General features: G+C 39.4%; 1 protein-coding gene across 1 annotated transcript in view; it reads left to right on the top strand.

Moving 5' to 3' along the window:
• Positions 1-19,544, top strand: part of TER94 (Transitional endoplasmic reticulum ATPase TER94) — a 351,159-nt gene that overhangs the window by 61,946 nt on the left and 269,669 nt on the right. Inside the window, exon 4 of the mRNA XM_090386402.1 lies at positions 18,065-18,145. Within this exon, the coding sequence (XP_090242528.1) occupies positions 18,065-18,145 (81 nt within the window). The remainder of the gene's footprint in view (positions 1-18,064; positions 18,146-19,544) is intronic.

Genomic DNA, 19,544 nt, shown 5'->3' with positions numbered 1-19,544 from the left:
ATGGGTTCCTCCCCTGAGTCCATGGAAGCTCTCATAATTATGGCTAAGGGTTTGCTTACTTCCTTTGCCGCCTCCTTTAATATAACTGGATAGATTCCATCCACCCTAGGTGCCTTTCTTGTTTATCTTCAACAATTTCTCCTCCACTTTACTCTCAGTTATAACAAGTTTATCTAGCTTAATGTCAGAGTTGAATATACCTCTGGCATTCCCTTCTCTGAATAACTCATGTGTGAAGGTAGATGCAAAATATTCATTTAGTTTGTTAACTACCTGAGCAGGATTACCAACAGTTGAACCATTGATATCAAGTGGACCAATCTGATTCATCCCCTTCCTTCTAGAGTTTACATAACTAAAGAACTCTTTGCATCCTTTGCCAAAGATTTCTCGTAATCTGCCTTCGCTTGCATAACCTCCTTTGTAACTTGGTTACAGACCAGCTTCTATCTATCATAGGTTTCTATGTCACATGTTAATTTATACATATATCACATGCATTTTTCTTCTCTGTCACATGTCTCATTAGTTCATCTGACATCCATTTAGGCCTAAATCTTGAACAATATTTCTTTGTTGGTATGAAAAGCCTAGTAGCTTCCAAGATTAATTCTTTGAATGCTTCCCATTTTGAATTTGCTGTTGGTAACATCATCAGTTGGTTCCACTGTATAGAATTTAAGTACTCTCTCAGACCAGTTACCTTTACGAAAGCAAAAACCCTTCCCTTTACCCTTGATGGTAGTTACCTCTTTGAGTAAATCCCACTTCAGCACACTGTGATCACTGCGACCTAGTGGTTCCTTTATCTGCAGATTTTTGATGCATAAAGAATCATTACTGATAATCAGATCAAGAGTATTACTCCCTCTAGTTCCCTCCGAACATACTGCTGTAGAAAACAATCGTCCAATAAATCCACAAAAGCCTTGTTAGTGTGTGAGTGACGAACCCACAAATTCCAGTCAATATCCGGGAAATTAAAATCCCCCATTATAAGACAATTTCTCATTATACTCATCAGATTCATTTCCCAGTGCTTATGTCACACCAAACAGTCTCAACATTGCATTGTCCACCAACATCAATTGGATGCACTTCCTTAGATTTTGTTTCTTAACTAACAGCATAACCCCTCCTTCCTTCATGTCCATTCTTTCTGTACACATTGTACTCCCCAAATTCCAGTTCCGTACTGCTTATGTCTATGTGACACCATGTCTCTGATATCCCAACAATATATGCCTTTGATGTCTTGACTAGCACTTCAGGCTCGTCGAATTTAGTTGGAAGCAAAGATATAATGAGAATTGGAGTAATCTACAGACTAGAAGTGTGATGAGTCTCTATATGCAGATGGAATGGGCAAGCAAGTGTGAATGTCTTATAATGGTTAACTTCAGTCTGCTCCTAACTGATTGGAATAAGTGGGAGGGAAAATCCCCATGGAGAACAAACAATTTTAAATAAACTAGATGATTATTATTTGTACCAGCATATTAGAGAAAATACTAGGGGTAAAAATATTCTTCAGTTCATCGTTATTCGGTGAATAAACTGACATCATAGGGCTTAAAGTAAAAGTACGTGAATCATTGGCAGGTAGTTATCATGCAGGTGTAAGTTGGAAGATTAAGAATGAAGTTGCAGTAGTTAACGGTAAAGGCATGGGTTTTAATTTTAGAAAGTGGGCTATGGCAGTTTAGACACTGTCATCCATTAGTGGGTTAATTGCAAAGCGAGGGCAAATATATTAGAATCATGGAATACTTTCAAAAGCAATAATCACAGAGGCCATGAATGCATATATACCATTAAGAAAATATAGCATGTGATGGATTCTGAGATGGATGAATATGGAGCTGGCCTGTCTAATGCAGCAGAAAAAGATAGCATGGGAAAGTCACAGAGGGATGAAAATTACTGAAGTGTATAACAGCTACAAGTGGATCTTGTAATATCACCAAAGATAAGGTTAGAGAGGTCAAGGGTGCATGTGAGCAAGCACTGGCAAAGGATGGGGACAAGGAGTTTCTCATGTATATGAATACAAAGAAGACAAATTGGGTTTGATGCTTGTGCACTAGGTTGGCGGAAGTCTTAGACAACTCCGCTGATGAATTGAATAGGCACTTTGCATTGTCTTTACTGAAGAAAGATCCTTTATCCTGAGGATAGGCTGGCTGAGCCATATGAAATCATCTGTTATTTTGAATTCCTTTATTGCTGCTAAGTAGGGTACAAGTAAATAACAGATGACTGTTTATTTTGAGCCTAAAGGCAAGTAAGGCTTCTGGATATCATCACATGTACCCAGTAATTTTGAGTGAGGCACCAGAGAATGTATTGAACCATTTAAAATAATTATGAGTGTATCTTTCGACTTGAGAGATTCCTTTGGATGGAAGATATGCCAGTGTATAGTCAATACATAAAGTATTGGTTGTTGCAGTTGGTTCTAAGAATGAATTTGGTAACTATAACTACAGACTGGTTAGTCTGACTTAGTCTGGTAGGGAAAATCTTAGTGGCAGTGATTAAGGCTGCAATCCAGGGATGTTTAGAGAGAAATGGCACATTCTAATAGATACACAATATGGTTTTGTTAAGTTAAAATTGTTTAATTAACTTCCTAAGCTATTTTGAGACAGTTACTCTTGAGCTAGATGTAGGGAACAATTTCAACATAGTTTATTTGGATTTTAGCACATTTGCCTCAGTTCCCTCATGTGAGGTTACTGTAAAGGTGGAACATGTTGGGATTACTGGAAAGATTCTAAGATGAATTGCAGGGCAGAAGCCATAGCGTTTTCATTAATGGATATTCTTCAGATTGATCTGATGTCAGAAGTAGAGTTCCTCGGGGATTGGTTCTTGGACCACTGTTTCTGATTTTTAAACAACATCAACAAAGTGATAAAGGGTTCGATGTAAAAATTTGTAGATGATGTATAGATTGAGACGGTTAATGATCAAGCAGCACTCCTTCAGGATGACTTGAAAAACTTTTAGGAATGGTCCGAAAAGTTTTTATGCAGCAAAATGCAATGTCTTACACTTGGTAGGGCTGAATTAAAAACAGTAGAGGAAGAAACCGATCTGGAAGTTACAGGGGGTGTTCAATAAATTATCTACCTACCTACCTATGAAAGAAATGAGATGGGGGGAAAAATATTTTTTTATTTTTCATTGTAACTCCCCTGAATATCTATACACTTGTTCCATTTTGTTGGCAATGAGGAAATACCAGACAAATGAAATTATTTGTCCTGTCCATCAAAGAATGCAGAAACGGCAGACTTCAGTTCATTATCATCAGCAATGTGATGTCCACATACATTTTTGTTGAGGTGTTGAAACAGGAAATGGTCACTTGGGGACCAGATCTGGACTGTGTAAAGTGAATGGGTAAGTTCTGTACAGTCAGTCTTTCAAAGCAGCAGCACACCACTGGAAAGTTTCCTCCTTAGCCAGGTGGAAAGGAGCAGCAGTGCATAGCACACGCTTCTTGATTGATTAGACCAGGGTTCGAGTCCGTCACTACCAAATACTGAGGATGCGGAAAGGTCAGGGAATGACCATCGCATATTCCCAGCATATTATCAAGGCCATATAGCAATGTGGCCTTGCTAATGCTCCTAAAAACCAAATAACAACAACTGGAAAGTTTTCCGTGGTGTATTTCCTTTATGGCATCCCTTAATTTGTACAGTAGGAATACATGACTGCCCAGTGCCTGTCTGCTTGTGTTCCATATAGTGAATGTACAAAATTCCCTCATTATCCCTAAAAATGGTGGCCATAATCTTGCCATAACAGAAGGAACTGGAAAGTTGCTGGAGAGGCCTTCATCCTGCAGTGGATTGAAAATGGCTGATGATGATGATGAATCTTGCCAGCTGAAGGTTGTCTGAAATTTTTGGGTTGGGGAGAACCCTTGTGCTTCCATTTCATTGCACTCATAAATGGCAGTAATGCAATGTTTGGTGGGGAGGGTTAGCATGTTCAGTCTTGGTGGTCTACCTTCCACCTCTCTTTCAGTAACGGAAAGACAGTTGTGGTACAAGTGTACAGCTTATCTGCATATCTATTGAATATTGTTTGCTTCTGTTTTGTTTAGCATTGTATTGTTAAAATGTTTAATCAGAAACAAAGGAAGTGTTTGAATTATCCTGACAATTTCTGCTTGTATGTGAATGGTTAACAACAAAAACTCAAAAAAAATTCTATAATATTACTAATGCATATATTCTTTGTACTTTGGTTGCAAGACTGGTTATAAGGACAAAACTTGGGTTCTACATGCTCTATTACCTGCATCACAAATTGGAGGATATCACTTACTGGGGAAATTAAAAGTATGTATTTTGCTGTTCCTGTGGTGTGCTGTGGGTGAGATGCACACATCCACATTGACTGTTGTTATTGCTACAAGACATCACTCCTTTTCTAATGCATTTCGTGAAGAGTCTTCCCAGTTTTTGTGCCATATCTCTTCCTCCCAATTTTAACAACTCTGCAATAATTTAGAATGCAAAATCCAAGAATCGGGATTTTCTGATTCTTCATTTTCTTCAATGTATGTTCTTTCTCATCAGGAAGGATATCACATATGGGTCCTTAACCTTGGACACAACTGTGTGCTACCCCACCCTGGTAGATGCACACAATGTGTCTGGCAATCGTGCAACACTCAGGTTATACTCTGTTAAGCCTGTATAATAGGGAATGTATGCAGTGACAATGAGTGTAAACGGCTTGCTACGTCTGTGTGCCGCTTCTCGGATACATTTATCTATGACCCTCTCGGGTACTAGCCGCATTTTTCTGATGTCTGCTGTGACACATTTAATTGCTTCCTTTCTATCCTCGGAGGTGCTAAAATAGGACCTAGCCCTATCCAGTAATGCCCTAATGATGCTGTTCTTGTGATGGCTGGCTCGTGCCGTGTTGTAATGGGTGTATTGGCCCCGGCACATGGGTTTCCTATACACTGGTTTTCACTCTAGGGGCCCTCCCTATGAACCAACACATCAAGGAAAGGGAGGGTATCCTCTACTTCCACCTCAGAGGTGAACGGAATAAACAGGGAGAGGCTATTGAGGAAACCAAGCACCTCATCCCCTCTTCTCCTTCCGAATAATTGCAAACATATCATTTCCATGCACGCATTGGGAGAACCGAACCATCAATAATCCTGGACTCTAGCTCCTCCATAGTGACTAAATTTGCTATGAACAGCACTAATAGGGGAGCCCATCGCTGCACTTTTCAGCCTACACAGCTCCACCCCCATTGCAAATATCCTCCAGACTTAATGAAGTCCTATTCCTTGGGATGTCATCTTTCTACAATGCCACACACAAACTTTCACCCCATGGCCAATAGGAATACACGTAAAATAGACAAGGATGGTATCCTTGTTTACATGTACCACATCAGATGACACCATTGTCGTGCCCTCTTCTGGGCAAAGTCACCACTATCCCTGATGGTAAAATTGGAACATCCAATAGTAGGAGAAATTAGTCTGGCTAAGAAACTGGACAACACATGTGTAGGGCTGCCTATAAATGACACAATCAGATTAAGCGAAACCATGGCCTTATGAATCTTTGGAAGGCTGTAGAACCTAGGCAGTTGGCATGCAGTGTCCAATAAACATCTTTTGAAAGCTTTTCAGCCTTCAACTAGTAGTAGTAGTAGTAGTGGCATGTGATGCAAGAAAGCAAATGTATGAGCTTATGCAGCATCAGCCAAAAAAAAAATCACACCATTCCCTCCAAATGCCTGTCCAGTTCTTCCTTAAATTTATTCAACCTATCAACTTCCACAACGACAGATGGAAGTTTGTTCCAGCAATTAACCACCCGCTGGCTAAAGGCAAATTTCCGCACATCTATTCTACATCTGTCTTTTCTTAATTTGAATTTATGCCCCTTAGGTTTGTAATTTGAACAAATGGAAGGATCCCATCAGAATTCAGCATGCTGAACCCATTCAAGGTCTTATACACCTCAATCAGATCACTGTGCAGGTGCCTAGTCTCCAGCCACTGCAATTTGCAGAATTTAAGCCTCTTTTGATAAGAGGATCCCTTCATTCCCCTCACCAATCTTGTTGCCCTTCTCTATACATGCTCAAGTAAATCTACATCCTTCCTAAAATGAGGCCTCCAGACCTGTACGCAGTACTCAAGGCATGGCCTGACCATTGCCTTATACAGAGAGATAATCACCTCCTTTTCCCTGCTAGCAAAATTCCTATATATCATTGACTAAACCCCATGACCTGCCCTGGCAGCATGTCTGCATTGCTCAGAAAACTTCATATATGCCTGCACAATTACTCCCAGGTCTTTTTTGTTTTCTACCACCTTAAGTGTAGTACCACACAGTTGGTACGTTTCTTTGGGGTTACTTCTACCCATATGCAGTACTTTGCATTTGTCAAGGTTAAACTTCAGTTGCCACTTCTTAGCCCATCTGCCCAAATTATCTAGATTCTGTTGCAGTAGCACACTGCCATTACTGTCATTAACAACCCTGCCAACCTTTGTATCATCTGCAAACTTCGACACTAAGCCCGATATACCTTCATCAATATCATTGATAAATATACAAAACAACAGTGGACCCAACACCGAACCCTGTTGTACTCCACTAATAACATTAGTCCAAGAAGAGCAGCACCCATTGATTACCACCCTCTGTCTTCTTGCACTTAACCATCCTTTTATCCATTGTAGCAACTTACCCTTAATACCATTCTGCTCCAATTTGTACAATAGTCTTCCATGGTCAACAGTGTCAAAAGCTTTCCTGAAATCCAAATATATGATATCAAAATTATTTTTTTGCATCCAGTTCCTAGGCGCCTCCGTAGCCAGGTGGGAAGGAGCAGCAGTGCGTAGCACACGCTTCTTGATTAGACCGGGGTTCAAGCCCGTCACCACCAAATACGGAGGATGCGGAAAGGACAGGGAATGACCACTGCATATCCCGGAGCAATATGGCCTTAGTTGCTAATGCTCCTAAAAACTAAATAACAAACAAACTAACAAACAAGCATCCAGTTCCTTTGTAACCACATCATAATATCCTATCAAATTTGTCAGACAAGACTTTGCCTTAACAAACCCATGCTGTGTCTGAATTATTGCTGCAGTCTTGTCTAGATGATCCTGCAATGCATCTTTAACCAGCGACTCCATTATTTTACCTGGAACAGAAGTTAAACTAACTGGTCTGTAATCACTTGTGTCACCCTTCGATCCCCCTTTGTGAATTGGGGATACATTTGCACATCTCCAGTCCGTGGGAACCTCTCCTGGGTCCAAGGATGCTCTCATAATTATGGCTAAGGGTTTGCTTAGTTGCTTTGCTGCCTCCTTTAATATAACTGGATAGATCCCATCCACCCCAGGTGCTTTTCTTACGTTTAACTTCAACAGTTTCTCTTCCACTTTGCTCTCGGTTATTACAAAATCATTAAGTATCCTGCTACAATTTGATAACTTCTGCCATTTTCAAACCTTAATAATTCCTCACGTGTGAATGTAGATGCAAAATACTCATTCAGTTTGTTTGCTATCTGAGCAGAATCATCAACAGTTGAACCATCGATGTCAAGTGGACCAATCAGATTCATCCCCTTCCTTTTAGAGTTTATATAAGTAAAGAAATCCTTGCTGTTTTTCTTAGCATCTTTTGCCAAGGATTTCTCGTAATCTGCCTTCGCCTGCCGAACCTCCTTTGTGACCTGATTACAGATTAACTTATATCTGCCATAGGCTTCTGAGTTGCTTGATAATTTATATGCATCCCATGCATTTTTCTTCTCTGTTACGAGTCTCATTAGTTCATTTGACAACCATTTAGGCCTAAACCTTGAACAATATTTCTTAATAGGTATGAAACTTTTAGTAGCATCCACGATTAATTCCTTGAATGCTTCCCACTTAGAATTTACTGTTGGTAACATCATCAGTTGATCCCACTGTACAGAATTTAAAAACTGTTGGAGACCACTGTACTCTCCTTTACGGAAACAAAAATCCTTTCCTTTACACCTGATGGTAATTAAATCTTTAAGTAAGTTCCAAGTCAGTACACTGTGATCACTGCCACCTAGTGGTTCTTTTATCTTCAAATTCCTAATACATGAATGATCACCGCTGATAACCAGATCAAGAGTATTACTTTCTCTGGTTGCCTCTCGAACATGCTGCTGCAGAAAACAATCATCCAATAAATCCACAAAAGTCTGACTAGTGTGTGAGTGCCCAACCCACAAGTTCCAGTCAATATCTGGGAAGTTAAAATCCCCCATTGTAAGACATTCCGATTTACTAGCCCACTCTATTTCTCTGTACAATTGTTCATTGTACTCATTCGAGTCATTAGGCCTATAACACACTCCTACTCTTATTTTTGCTTTCGCAATGCTTATGTCACACCAAACTGACTCAACAGTGCACTGTACATATATATCTACTGGATGCACTTCTTTTGATTTTATGTTTTTCTTAATTAATAGCATAACACCTCCTCCCTTCCTATCCTTTCTGTACACATTGTACTCCCCAAATTCCAGGTCGGCATTCCTTATATCTATGTGACACCACGTCTCTGATATCCGAACAATATCCGCCTTTGATGTCTTGACCAACACTTCAAATTCATCAAATTTATTTACTATACTTCTAGCATTGGTATACATGCACCTATTCTTATTCTTAGTTCTTACTCTAACATATCCCATATACCCACCTGTTTCACGATGACTGCCACCCGTCCCTGAAACCCCCAACACCCCTTGCACCAGGTCGCTACTTATTCTAATAGAAGTTGTGCAAGAATCACCTTCACCTCTGCCTACGGCTACTGTTAAACTATTAGTCCTTGTATCCCCCCAAGCTATCAGTTTTCGGACCCACCCAACACTGCCTCGATAGCATCAGCAAATATTCTTGCACCCTTTCTATTTAAGTGTATCCATCCCTGTAGAAGCAGTCTCTCCTGTTAACAAGTACAGTCAGGCTGAAAAAAATTCTATCCCTTGCGCCTTGCACAATCTTTCCAGGGACGAATTGATCGACAAGGCTCTCATCATATACTCCCTCCTATCGTGTCTGGACAGAATTGCTGACACTTTTGAATTCAACCCTAATTCACTGCTTTTTTTCATCAGTGACCTGTACTTGTTAAGTAATTCTGCCGGTCTCCTACTCTTGATATTTTGATAGTCTTGTTTACCTGCCGTTCCAATCCCACCAACGTATTCCTAAGAGTAACCCTGTGTGTCGTTCTATCATTTAAGTTCCAAGGCTTTGTTACAATACTTTTCTTTGTCGAAGATCACCGTTGACCTTCCTTTATCCGCAAGCAAAACCACTATGCTATTGTCTTGTCTAAGCTCCCTATTTGCCTTCCTCTGACTGATGCTAAGATTGGAGGGAGCTATCCAAGCATGACTCAAGATCGCTGAGATTCTTGTACGGATCTCATTAGCCACACCCACTGGTAATTTACTCACAGCTCTTTCGATTATCATAGTTACTTCCACTGTTGGCAAGTTTGGAGGGATCATTGCAAAATTCGTACCTAGGTTTAAAACCCCCTCTTGTTTGGTTAATTGCTTGCTGCTCAAATTACATTTAAAGTTACAGGTCACATTCCCGTGTCTGACATTGTTCGGCCATGGCCTCCTCCATTAATCTATTAAACTTAACCACATGCCTTTGTCTGTAAATATCTGAAATTCGGGCTGCCTTGCCTGACACTACCCCTCGTAATAAGCAAAATGCATGCAGGAGTCACACTACCACTTAAGTTACCCAAAAACAAACCTTTTGATCTTTGATTTTGGGTACTCGCCAAAATAATGGAAGAGAAGCTGAAAACTACACAGAAAGAATTAAATAAATCATACTAGGAATCAGACTGTTGGTTAAGAAAAACACATTGATAGGCAGTAAACACAAATAAAAAACATTCTTTTAAAAACTAAAGAACTGATATGGACTTGGATATGACACATGGACTAAGAAAACAACATAATGGTACCCAAGAGGAGCTAAAAGAAAACCTGGAAGATAGTAATGGAGATGGACAGATGAAATTAAAAAAAAACAGCCCTTCTAATTTTCTCCATCCAGTCACTCTAAATGTTTGTCTAGTTCACCTTAAATTTATTTAAGCTATCAGCCTCCACAGCAACAGATGGAAGTCTGTTCCAGCTACCACCCATTGGCTAAATTGGTTTTGGTTTGGTTTGGATTTTATTGGCGCATTAGCAGCTAAGGCTATAATGCGCCAGGCTAAATGGGTAGTAGCAATCAACAAACCATTAGCTAAAGGCAAACTTCCGCACATCTGTTCTACAACTGTCTTTCCTAAATTTGAATCTATGCCCCCTCAGGTTCTTAGTCTGAGCAAGCGGAAGTATCCTTTCAGCATTGAGCCTGCTCAAACCATTCAAGTCCTTATACACCTCAATCAATCTCCTTGCAGGTGCCTAGTCCCCTGATATTGCAACTTGCAGAACTTAAGGCATTCATTGTTAGCCCACTGCTTTGTTCATCTCACCAATCTTGTTGCCCTTTTCTGTACTCGTTCTAGCAACTCTACATCCTTCCTAAAATGAGGCCTCCAGACCGGTATACAGTACTCAAGGTGTAGCCTGACCATTGCCTTATACAATGGAATAATCACCTTTTCTCTGCTAGCAAAATTCCTAAATATCACTGACAAAACTCCATGCCTGCTCTGCATACCCATCTGCACTGCTCAGAGAACTTCATATCTGACTGCACAATTACAACCTAAGGTCTTTTTCATTCTCCACCTCCCTGAGTGTTTCTCTTGGGTTACTGCTACCCATGTGCAGAACTTTGCATTTGTCAATGTAAACTTCAGTTGCCACTTCTCAGCCCATCTGCCTAACTTTTCTAGATCGGATTGCAGTTGCATACCGACTTGTGTCCTTAACAACCCTACTAACTTTCATATTGTCTGCAAACTTGGACATTAAGCCTGATATACCTTCATTGATAAATACAGAAAACAATGGGCCCAACACTGTTGTGTTGGGCCCATTGACACCACTAATGACATTAGTCCACGAAAAGCTGTGGCCATTGATTACCACTCTGTCTTCTCCCACTGAACCATGCCTTTATGCATTGCAAAACTTGCTCTTAAATGTTATACTGCTACAATTTGTACAGCAGCCTTCCATCTGCAACAGTATCAAATGCTTTACTGAAATCCAAGTCTATGATATCAAAATTATTTTTTGCATCCAGTTCCTTTGTGATCACATCATTAGTATCCAGTCTCATTGGTCAAACAAGACTTCTCCTTAAAAAACCCATGCTGTGTCTGAACTATTACTGCAGACTTGTCTAAGTGATCCTGTATCACCTCTTTAACCAGTGACTCCATTATTTTCCCTGGAACAGAAGTTAAACTAACACTTCTATAATTATTTGTGTCAATCTTTGAACTTCCCCTTGTTTGTAAACTGGGAATACATTTGCACATCTTCAGTCCCTGGGAGATGTGCAAATCTCCCAATGACTGGAGATTTGCACTGGTTTGTTAACTTCCCTTGATGCCTCCTTCAATATAACTGGATAGATTCCATCCACCCCCAGGTGCCTTTTTTATGTTTAACTTCAACAATTTCTCCTCCACTTTGTTCTCAGTTATTACAAAATCACTTAGCTCCTTGTTAGTTTGATAAACTTCTTGCATTCCCCTCCTTGAATAACTACTAATGTGTGAGTGTAGATGCATAATACTTATTCAGTTTATCAGCTACTTGAGCAGGATCATCAATAGTCGAACCATCTATGTTAACTAGACCAATCTGATCCATCCCCTTTCTTCTAGAATTTTCCTAAGTAAAGAACTTTTTGCCATTATCCTTTGCCAAAGATTTCTCGTAATCTTCTTTTGCCTGCCTAACTGCCTTTGTGGCTTGATTACAGACTAGCTTATATCTGCTGTTGGATTCTATGTCACCTGTTAAGTTATATGCATCCCGTGCAATTTTCTTCTCTGCCACGAACCTCATTATTTCATCTGACATCCATTTATGCCTGAACCTTGAACAGTATTTCTTAGTTGGTATGAAAAGCCTAGTAGCCTCTAAGATTTAGTCCCTGAAGGATTCCCATTTAGAATTCATTGTTGGTAACATCATTAGTTGATCCCACCGTATAGAATTTAAAAATTGTCTGAGACGACTGTAGTAATCTTCAAAAAAGCGAAAATCCTTCCCTTTTTTTTTTCGTTTTTTTTTTTATGAAAACCCCAAACATATGTATTAGAACCTATACTTCTTAGTGCCAGCGTTTGGTTGGAGGTTGAGAAGACGAAAGAAGATATTTGCTGACATTAGACATTATTTGTAAAGAAGATATTTGTTGACATTAGAGCTTCTGTTGACTAATTTTCAGGAAATTTGTATGAGGAAAGGTTTTTCCAGAAAACAACAGTTGAATGAATAAACGAGAAAGATGAAAAGTTGGTTCTGTTGGTTTGAATTTGGACGTAAATAGATGTTGGCTAGTGGTGGCACATTTGAACTGTTTTGAAAGAGAGAGCGGGAATTATAAAGCCAATTGAGAAGAGCAGTGCCCACGGAAGTATCTGTAGAAAAGGCATGCAGCAGGAACAGTAGTCTGAGACAGAGTGGGGAGATTCTGTTAGAGATGTCATTAATTAATCTAACTGCCCTCTTCTGAATGGAAACCTGAGAGAGGTTGTCTGAGCACCACCCCAGATGTGGGAACGATATTCCAGTAGGGCAGATTGGCGATTTGTACAGAATGAACAGATGCTTGGAAGAAAAGTAATGCTGAGTTCGAAAGAGAAAACAAAGTTGTTTAGATGCAGAGGAAGCAATATTTGTAATGTGCTTGTGCCAAGAGAGAGAGATTGGAAGTCCGTGTAATTCCCAAAAGAGATATCATCTGGCCTATAAATCGAAGTGTCACCAAAGCATAGGAGCAGAAGAAACCTTTTTGCAAGATATAAGACAGGACTGAGTTTTAGAAGGATTGAAATCAACTAAGTTGTCTTTGTCCCACTGGAGAAATGCCTGGAGATCGACATTTAAAGAATTGGTAGCAGTTATTCGAGAAGTTGAAGCCGATTGAGCAGGGTAAAATTTCTCAAGCTGGAAGTTGGAATGCAATGTGCTATAAGATTTCCTGTCAATGGAAGGTCATTAATATCCAAAAGCAAGAGTGGGGGGAAAGAACTGAATAATGGGGGACACCGACATTAGTGGAGAAGTTTGAAGACAGAGAGCCATCTACCATTACACTCAGCGAGCCGTCAGTACTCCCCAAATTCTAATTCGTTATAGAGAAAACTGGATATCCAATTACAAAAAACAGTTGGCAACTCATAAGATAAATGATTGTTTAGAAGACCTTAATGCCAAACACGATCAAAAGCCTTTGAGATGTCAAGAGCAACTGGTTGTGCTTCACCGAACTTTTCCAATGAATTTGTCCATAAATGGGTAACAGAAGATGGAATGCACAAGGCATAATTTCTTAACCCATAAATTTGAAAATAGATTTACCCATAATCCACTGAAAATAAGTAACAGTAGTCTTCTCTAGAGAAACATTATTTATTTGAAGTAGTACAATACCAGCTATCTCATTGTGAAGGCACCCACAATATGAGATACAATTAAAACAATGCCCTTTGCACTACATACGTAGTTCAAATTTATGGGTAAACTATGGTGTATCTACGCCGATATTAAATAATAAATGGGTAACATAAGCCAGAATATCACCAGTGGATCGACACTGACGGAATCCATACTGGTCAGATCAGACAAAAGGGTTGTATGTAGTTTAAGAGTTGGCATTTAATGGATTTATCCATTACTTTAGAAATATTAGAAGTAATGGCAAAGGGACGATAATTGGATGGGAAGGGATTTGTCACCCTTTTTTGGAACTGGCTGGATATGAGCAAATTTCCAAGCAAAAGGAAAAACACATTTGAAATACGAGAGTGAAAAAAAGTGGCAAAGAACATGAGTAAGTTCAGGAGCACTGGTTTTGAGAACAAGTGGAGAATACCATCGGGACCTGGAGCTTTCTTAGCATCAAGATTTGTCAAAATTCTTCTGACATCCTTTTGACTGAAGACCACAGGGGAGGCATTGAATGGAGCATGTTGGGAGTTGTGGGAGGTGTTTTTCCAAGAACATTAATACATGAGTTGGAAGAAAAATGGGATGCTAGCAGGTCAGCTTTAACCTTGGCTGAAGTGGCAATAGAACCATCTGGTTTTGACAGAGGTGGAAGCAGAGAAAGGCAAAAGCAAGTTTTCTACCCTTAGCCTGTTCAAAATCTAGTTTGGACTGATTAATGACCGCTTTACATTTACAATTGTGTGCAAGCTGGGTTGCCTAAAGGACTACTCACTTTGACCATGTATTTAGAAGGTTGCTTGTGAGAAAAGATCAAGTGTGTTGGCTGTATGGTTAGGATTGTCCTGTTTTCTGGCAGGTAAATGAACAATCTGTGCAAGGTCATTAGTAATTGCAAAAGCCTCAGCATCTCGAACAGCTGGGTCTGTGTGACTAGACAACGGATGCCAGCTGGAGTTGTGAACATTAAAATTACCAAAGAAAATTACCTCACTGTTAGGAAAATTGGAGTGGAGAAAGTCAAGTTGCAAAGAGAGGAAGTCAAAAAACTCAAAGTGATTAGTGGCGTTAGCATTAGTAGAGGCACACGATGCATGAAAGCAAGCTTATGCAGCATCTGCAAAAAAAAGCTCCGATTTTACCCCTCCATTTGTTCCAAATACCTGTCCAGCTCTGCCTTAAATTTATTTAGGCTATCAACTTCCAAAACAAAAGTTATTCTGCTCCACCAGAAGTCTGCTCCACCAATGAACCACCCACTGGTTAAAGGCAAACTTTCGTACATCTGTCCTATAACTGTTTTTCCTCAATTTAAATTTATGCCCTCTCGGGTGATTATTCTGAGAAAGAGGAAGAATCCCTTCTATGTACTCTTTCCAACTCAGTTGGAAAGAGTACATAGAAGGGCATCCACATCCTTCTTAAAATGAGGCTTCCAGACTTGCATACAGTACTCACTGTGTGGCCTGACCTTCACTTTATACAATGGGATAATCACCTTCTTTACCCTGCTAGAAAACTTCATATCTGCCTGCACAATTATCCCCAGGTCCTTGTCATTCTCCACCACTGTCAGTGTGGTACCACAGAGTTGATGCGTTACTCTAGGATTACTGCTTCCCATATGTAGTACTTTACATTTGTCAACGTTAAACTTCGTTTGCCACCTCTCAGCCCATCTGCTCAACTTTTCTATAAGTTGTTCCAGCAGCAGCATACTATCATTAGTGTCATTAACAACTCTGCCAACCTTTGTATCGTCTGCAAACTTGGACATTAAGCCTGATATACCATCATCAATATCATTTATAAATACAGAAAACAATGGACCCAACACTGAACCCTGATGGACTCCACTAATAACATTAGTCCACAAAGAGCAGTGTTCATTGATTAACACTGTCTGTCTTCTCTCACTCAACTATCCCTAGCAGCAATTTTCCTCCAATGCCACATTGCTCCAATTTGTGCAGCAGTCTTCTATGTGCAACAGTATCAAAAGCCTTTCTAAGATCCAAATATGTGATATCAAAGTCCCTGCATCCAGTTGCTTTATGACCACATCATAGTATCCAATAAAATTGGTCAGACAAGACTTCCCCTTAACAAACCCATGCTGTGTCCAAGGTATAATTGTTAGGAGAATGGTAGAGACAACAGATGAATTTGACAGAATGAGGTAGAGAGCTTTTAAGCCAGAGAAGGTTGAAAAGAAAAGATTTCAAATTACCAAGTCTCTGACAGTACTCAGAGACTTGGAACAGACATATGCAAAACTACGACATTTGAGGCTAAAGGAATCATACAGCGAATAATATGGGCAACTGAGATGAGCAGTGGTTGAATCAGCCGGTAACTGATATTCTGTCAGAAAAAGTACATGGGGTTTGGCAGACTGCAAGTGAAAGTGGACATCGTTGAGATTAGAACTGAGACCACATATATTTTTGTGAAATTAATTAGGAAATGGTTGGAAGGTTTAGATATTTTCACAGATAAGCTTGCTCTGTTAGTTTTACTTTTCATTGTCTATTCAATAGTAAGAAAAGTGGGGTGGCATGCTGTATAAAGTAATGAAATTTTTGGATACGGCATACATGTTAAGAATATACCCAGATCCTCGACAAATTTCCCCCCCCCCCACATACTCTACTAGGACTCCCTCCAGTCACTATCTAGCAGAGTAGAATAGATGTAGCAAGACTATACACTAGCTGATCCTGAAGCCTCCCAGAGAGTTACCAATTGGTTCGGTCCGGCGTACTAACTAATGGCTGGCCTGCATCTGAAACAGTGGAACAATGTTTTAGACCTGTACTTAGAAATGTAAGGAAGTTTGGATCTCGCCATGATGTCCATCATAAACTTAAAAAGGCATCAGTCATACTGCATGATGGAAGATATGGGTAAAGGTTGACCAGAACTTAGCTCTGGAGACTAAACGTATTCCAACACTTCAAGTCTCCAATAAGAAAAGTGGTAGTATTGCACCGGTTAATTAGAATCATTTACCAACTAGTATCGTTTACCGAGGTGTGGCGTACATACCTCAACCCCTGCTTGGGGTCAAGGTGTGGGGTTATATCCAGGATTACTAACAGTCCCAGCATTGTTGAAGGTACAAGCAGAGGTTTTTGCTGTCACAGACCGTCCTTTCTTCGCCGAGATTGGGTCCACTTGACTTGCGTATCACCCGAATACCAGTTCCATCAGCATTTTAGACTACCAGGTAGCAAGTACAACTTGTCTGGCCTATCTAAGAGAATGTCTGCGGCAACTTCAAGGACCCTTGATGGGGTTACTTCTTTAATTAAATCCCACATCAGTACTTTGTGATCACTGTCACCTAGTGATTCCTTTGTCTGCAAATTCTTAATGCACAAATAATCACTGCTGATAATCAGATCAAGAGTATTATTCCCTCTGATTGCCACCTGAACATGTTGCTCTAGAAAACAGTCCTCCAATAAATCCACAAAAGCCTTGCTAGTGTGTGAGTGACCAGCCCACAAGTTCCAGTGTATATCTAGAAGTTAAAATCCTCCATTACCAGGCATTCTGATTTACTAGCCCACTCTAATTTCTCTGCATAACTGTTTGTCGTACTCAGAGTTATTAGGCCTTATAACTCACTCCTATTCTTATTTTTCCTTTCCTAGTGTTTGTCACACTAAACAGACTCATCATTGCACTGTCCACCCATGTCAACTGGGTGCACTTCCTTAGATTTTATTAGTTTCTTAACTAACAGCATAACCCCTCCTCCCTTCGTACCCTGTCTATCCTTTCTATACATACTGTACTCCACAAATTCTAATTCTGCACTGCTTATATCTGTGTAATTGGATGGCAGTTGTACAAAACAGAAGGAACTGGAAAGTTGGAGAGGCCTTCATCCTGCTGTCAATGGATTTAAAATGTCTGATGTTGATACCTGCAGCATCCAACTGAGGATTAGTAATTGTGACATTTGGATGTTGATGTAATTATAATTGCTATTGCTACTTAAGCCTTTGCGTAATCTCTCTCTCTCTCTCTCTCTCTCTCTCTCTCTCTCTCTCTCTCTCTCTCTCTCTCTCTCTCTCTCTCTCTCTCTCTCTCTCTCTCTCTCTCTCTCTCTCTCTCTCTCTCTCTCTCTTGTTATAACCTTAATGCTTGTCAGTTGTTATATGGCATTGGTGTTCTTGCGAGATAAAAAAGTGACATCTATTATAAGATTTGATATCTAAAATATTTAATTTTAAAATGGTATATGAAAACACTTGTTTTAACCAGCAGGAAAAAATAGTTATAGTTTTCTTTTTTTTGGATGCAGTATCATACAAATTTTTTTCTTCATTTAAAAATTGATACTTTTATTTAAATTTATTTTCAGTATTCAGCCCTGTCCAGATGTTAAGTATGGTAAAAGAATCCATGTTTTGCCAATTGATGACACTGTAGAGGGTCTGACAGGGTTAGTATTGCTAAAGATATATATATATATATTTTATATAACTATCATTGTGTCAAAATGAGTCTGTTGTATAATTTTATTATCAAAGTGAAATTAAAATTTAAAAGGCTTTATAATGCAAGGTATAGCCATGTGCATGATACTAGCATGATACTTGCATAATACATGCATGATACATGCATGATACTTGCCCAACTCATTTTTTTCTTGGAGAGTCACCCACCTGTTGGAAATGAGGAGTTTAAAACTAGAAACACGAATTTACCTTAGCGCAACTTATGGGAAGAACCACTTCATTACTGATTATAGATTGGATTACATATCACATTGTCTTAAGCTTTCATCTCCAATCCTGTCTAGCAAAATTGAATTCAGGAAAATCGGTGTTAAATGTCTTTAACTCATTCAGATAATTTTGAAGAAAGCTGTCTAGTAGGATCCTTCTAAATTTTAGATCTGTTGTAATTTAATGAGTTTTCTGAAGTTGTGCTCTTGCTCTTCAGATGTTTATCTGCTTACATTATATGAAACCTGCTTTGCCAAAGAGTGCTTTATGTCTACAAGTCATTCTCAGCTTGTGCCATTCACTGGTGAGTGGTACAAGCAAGATATACCAATAGTTGAATGTCGGGGATATACCCAGTATCACCAATAATTTCACTGGTGAAACTATTGGTAACATTGAGTATATCCCCCGACATTCTGTCTAAAAATGCTATACCTATTCTGCTACAGGTGTGGCATTCTACGGAGGCACTACATGGCATGGATTATCATACTCCAACTTGATCACTTGAAGATGACAAAAACCAATGTTTGAACTTTATAAATCTAACTTTAAAAGGACAAGATAAAAATATACTTATGAAAGCCTTCAATAAACCAATAAAGGGGTGTTTTTTTTTTTTTTTTTTGAAACAGGAAAGGTATTAGAACCTATAGTTGTACTGTTGGTTGAAGGTTGAGAAGATGAAAGAAGAATTTATTGACATTAGATTTGAATTTCTGTAGATTGTAATTTTCAGGAAATATGCATGAAGGGCAGTTCTTCTAGAATATAGAAATTGAAAGGATAAATAAGGAAGAAAATTTGGTTATGTGTTTTTAAGTTGGACAGTAAAAGAATGCTGGCTGGTTGCAGCATGTGTTTGGAATGATTTGGAAGAGAGAGTTCGAATTATAGAAACCAGTTCAGAAAAACAGATATGGATTTTTGTAACCTTGCATTCACATGCAAGTATCTATAGAAAAGGCATGCAGCAGAAATAGAATTTCTATGAGACCTCATTGATTAATCCTAACTGTCGTCTTTTGAATAAGTCTAGAAGTTGCAGAGGTTATGGGGGCACCACTCCAGATGTGGGAACAGTACTCCATGGTAGGGTGGATTTGGGATTTG

This window comes from Mastigoproctus giganteus, chromosome 12 (genome assembly GCF_048544385.1).
Source record: "Mastigoproctus giganteus isolate SK-2022 chromosome 12, ASM4854438v1, whole genome shotgun sequence".
In the NCBI taxonomy this organism is placed as follows: Eukaryota; Metazoa; Arthropoda; class Arachnida; order Uropygi; family Thelyphonidae; genus Mastigoproctus; species Mastigoproctus giganteus.
The sequence above is the reverse complement of the archived record's forward strand: the minus strand, read 5'-3'. Positions and strand labels throughout refer to the sequence as shown.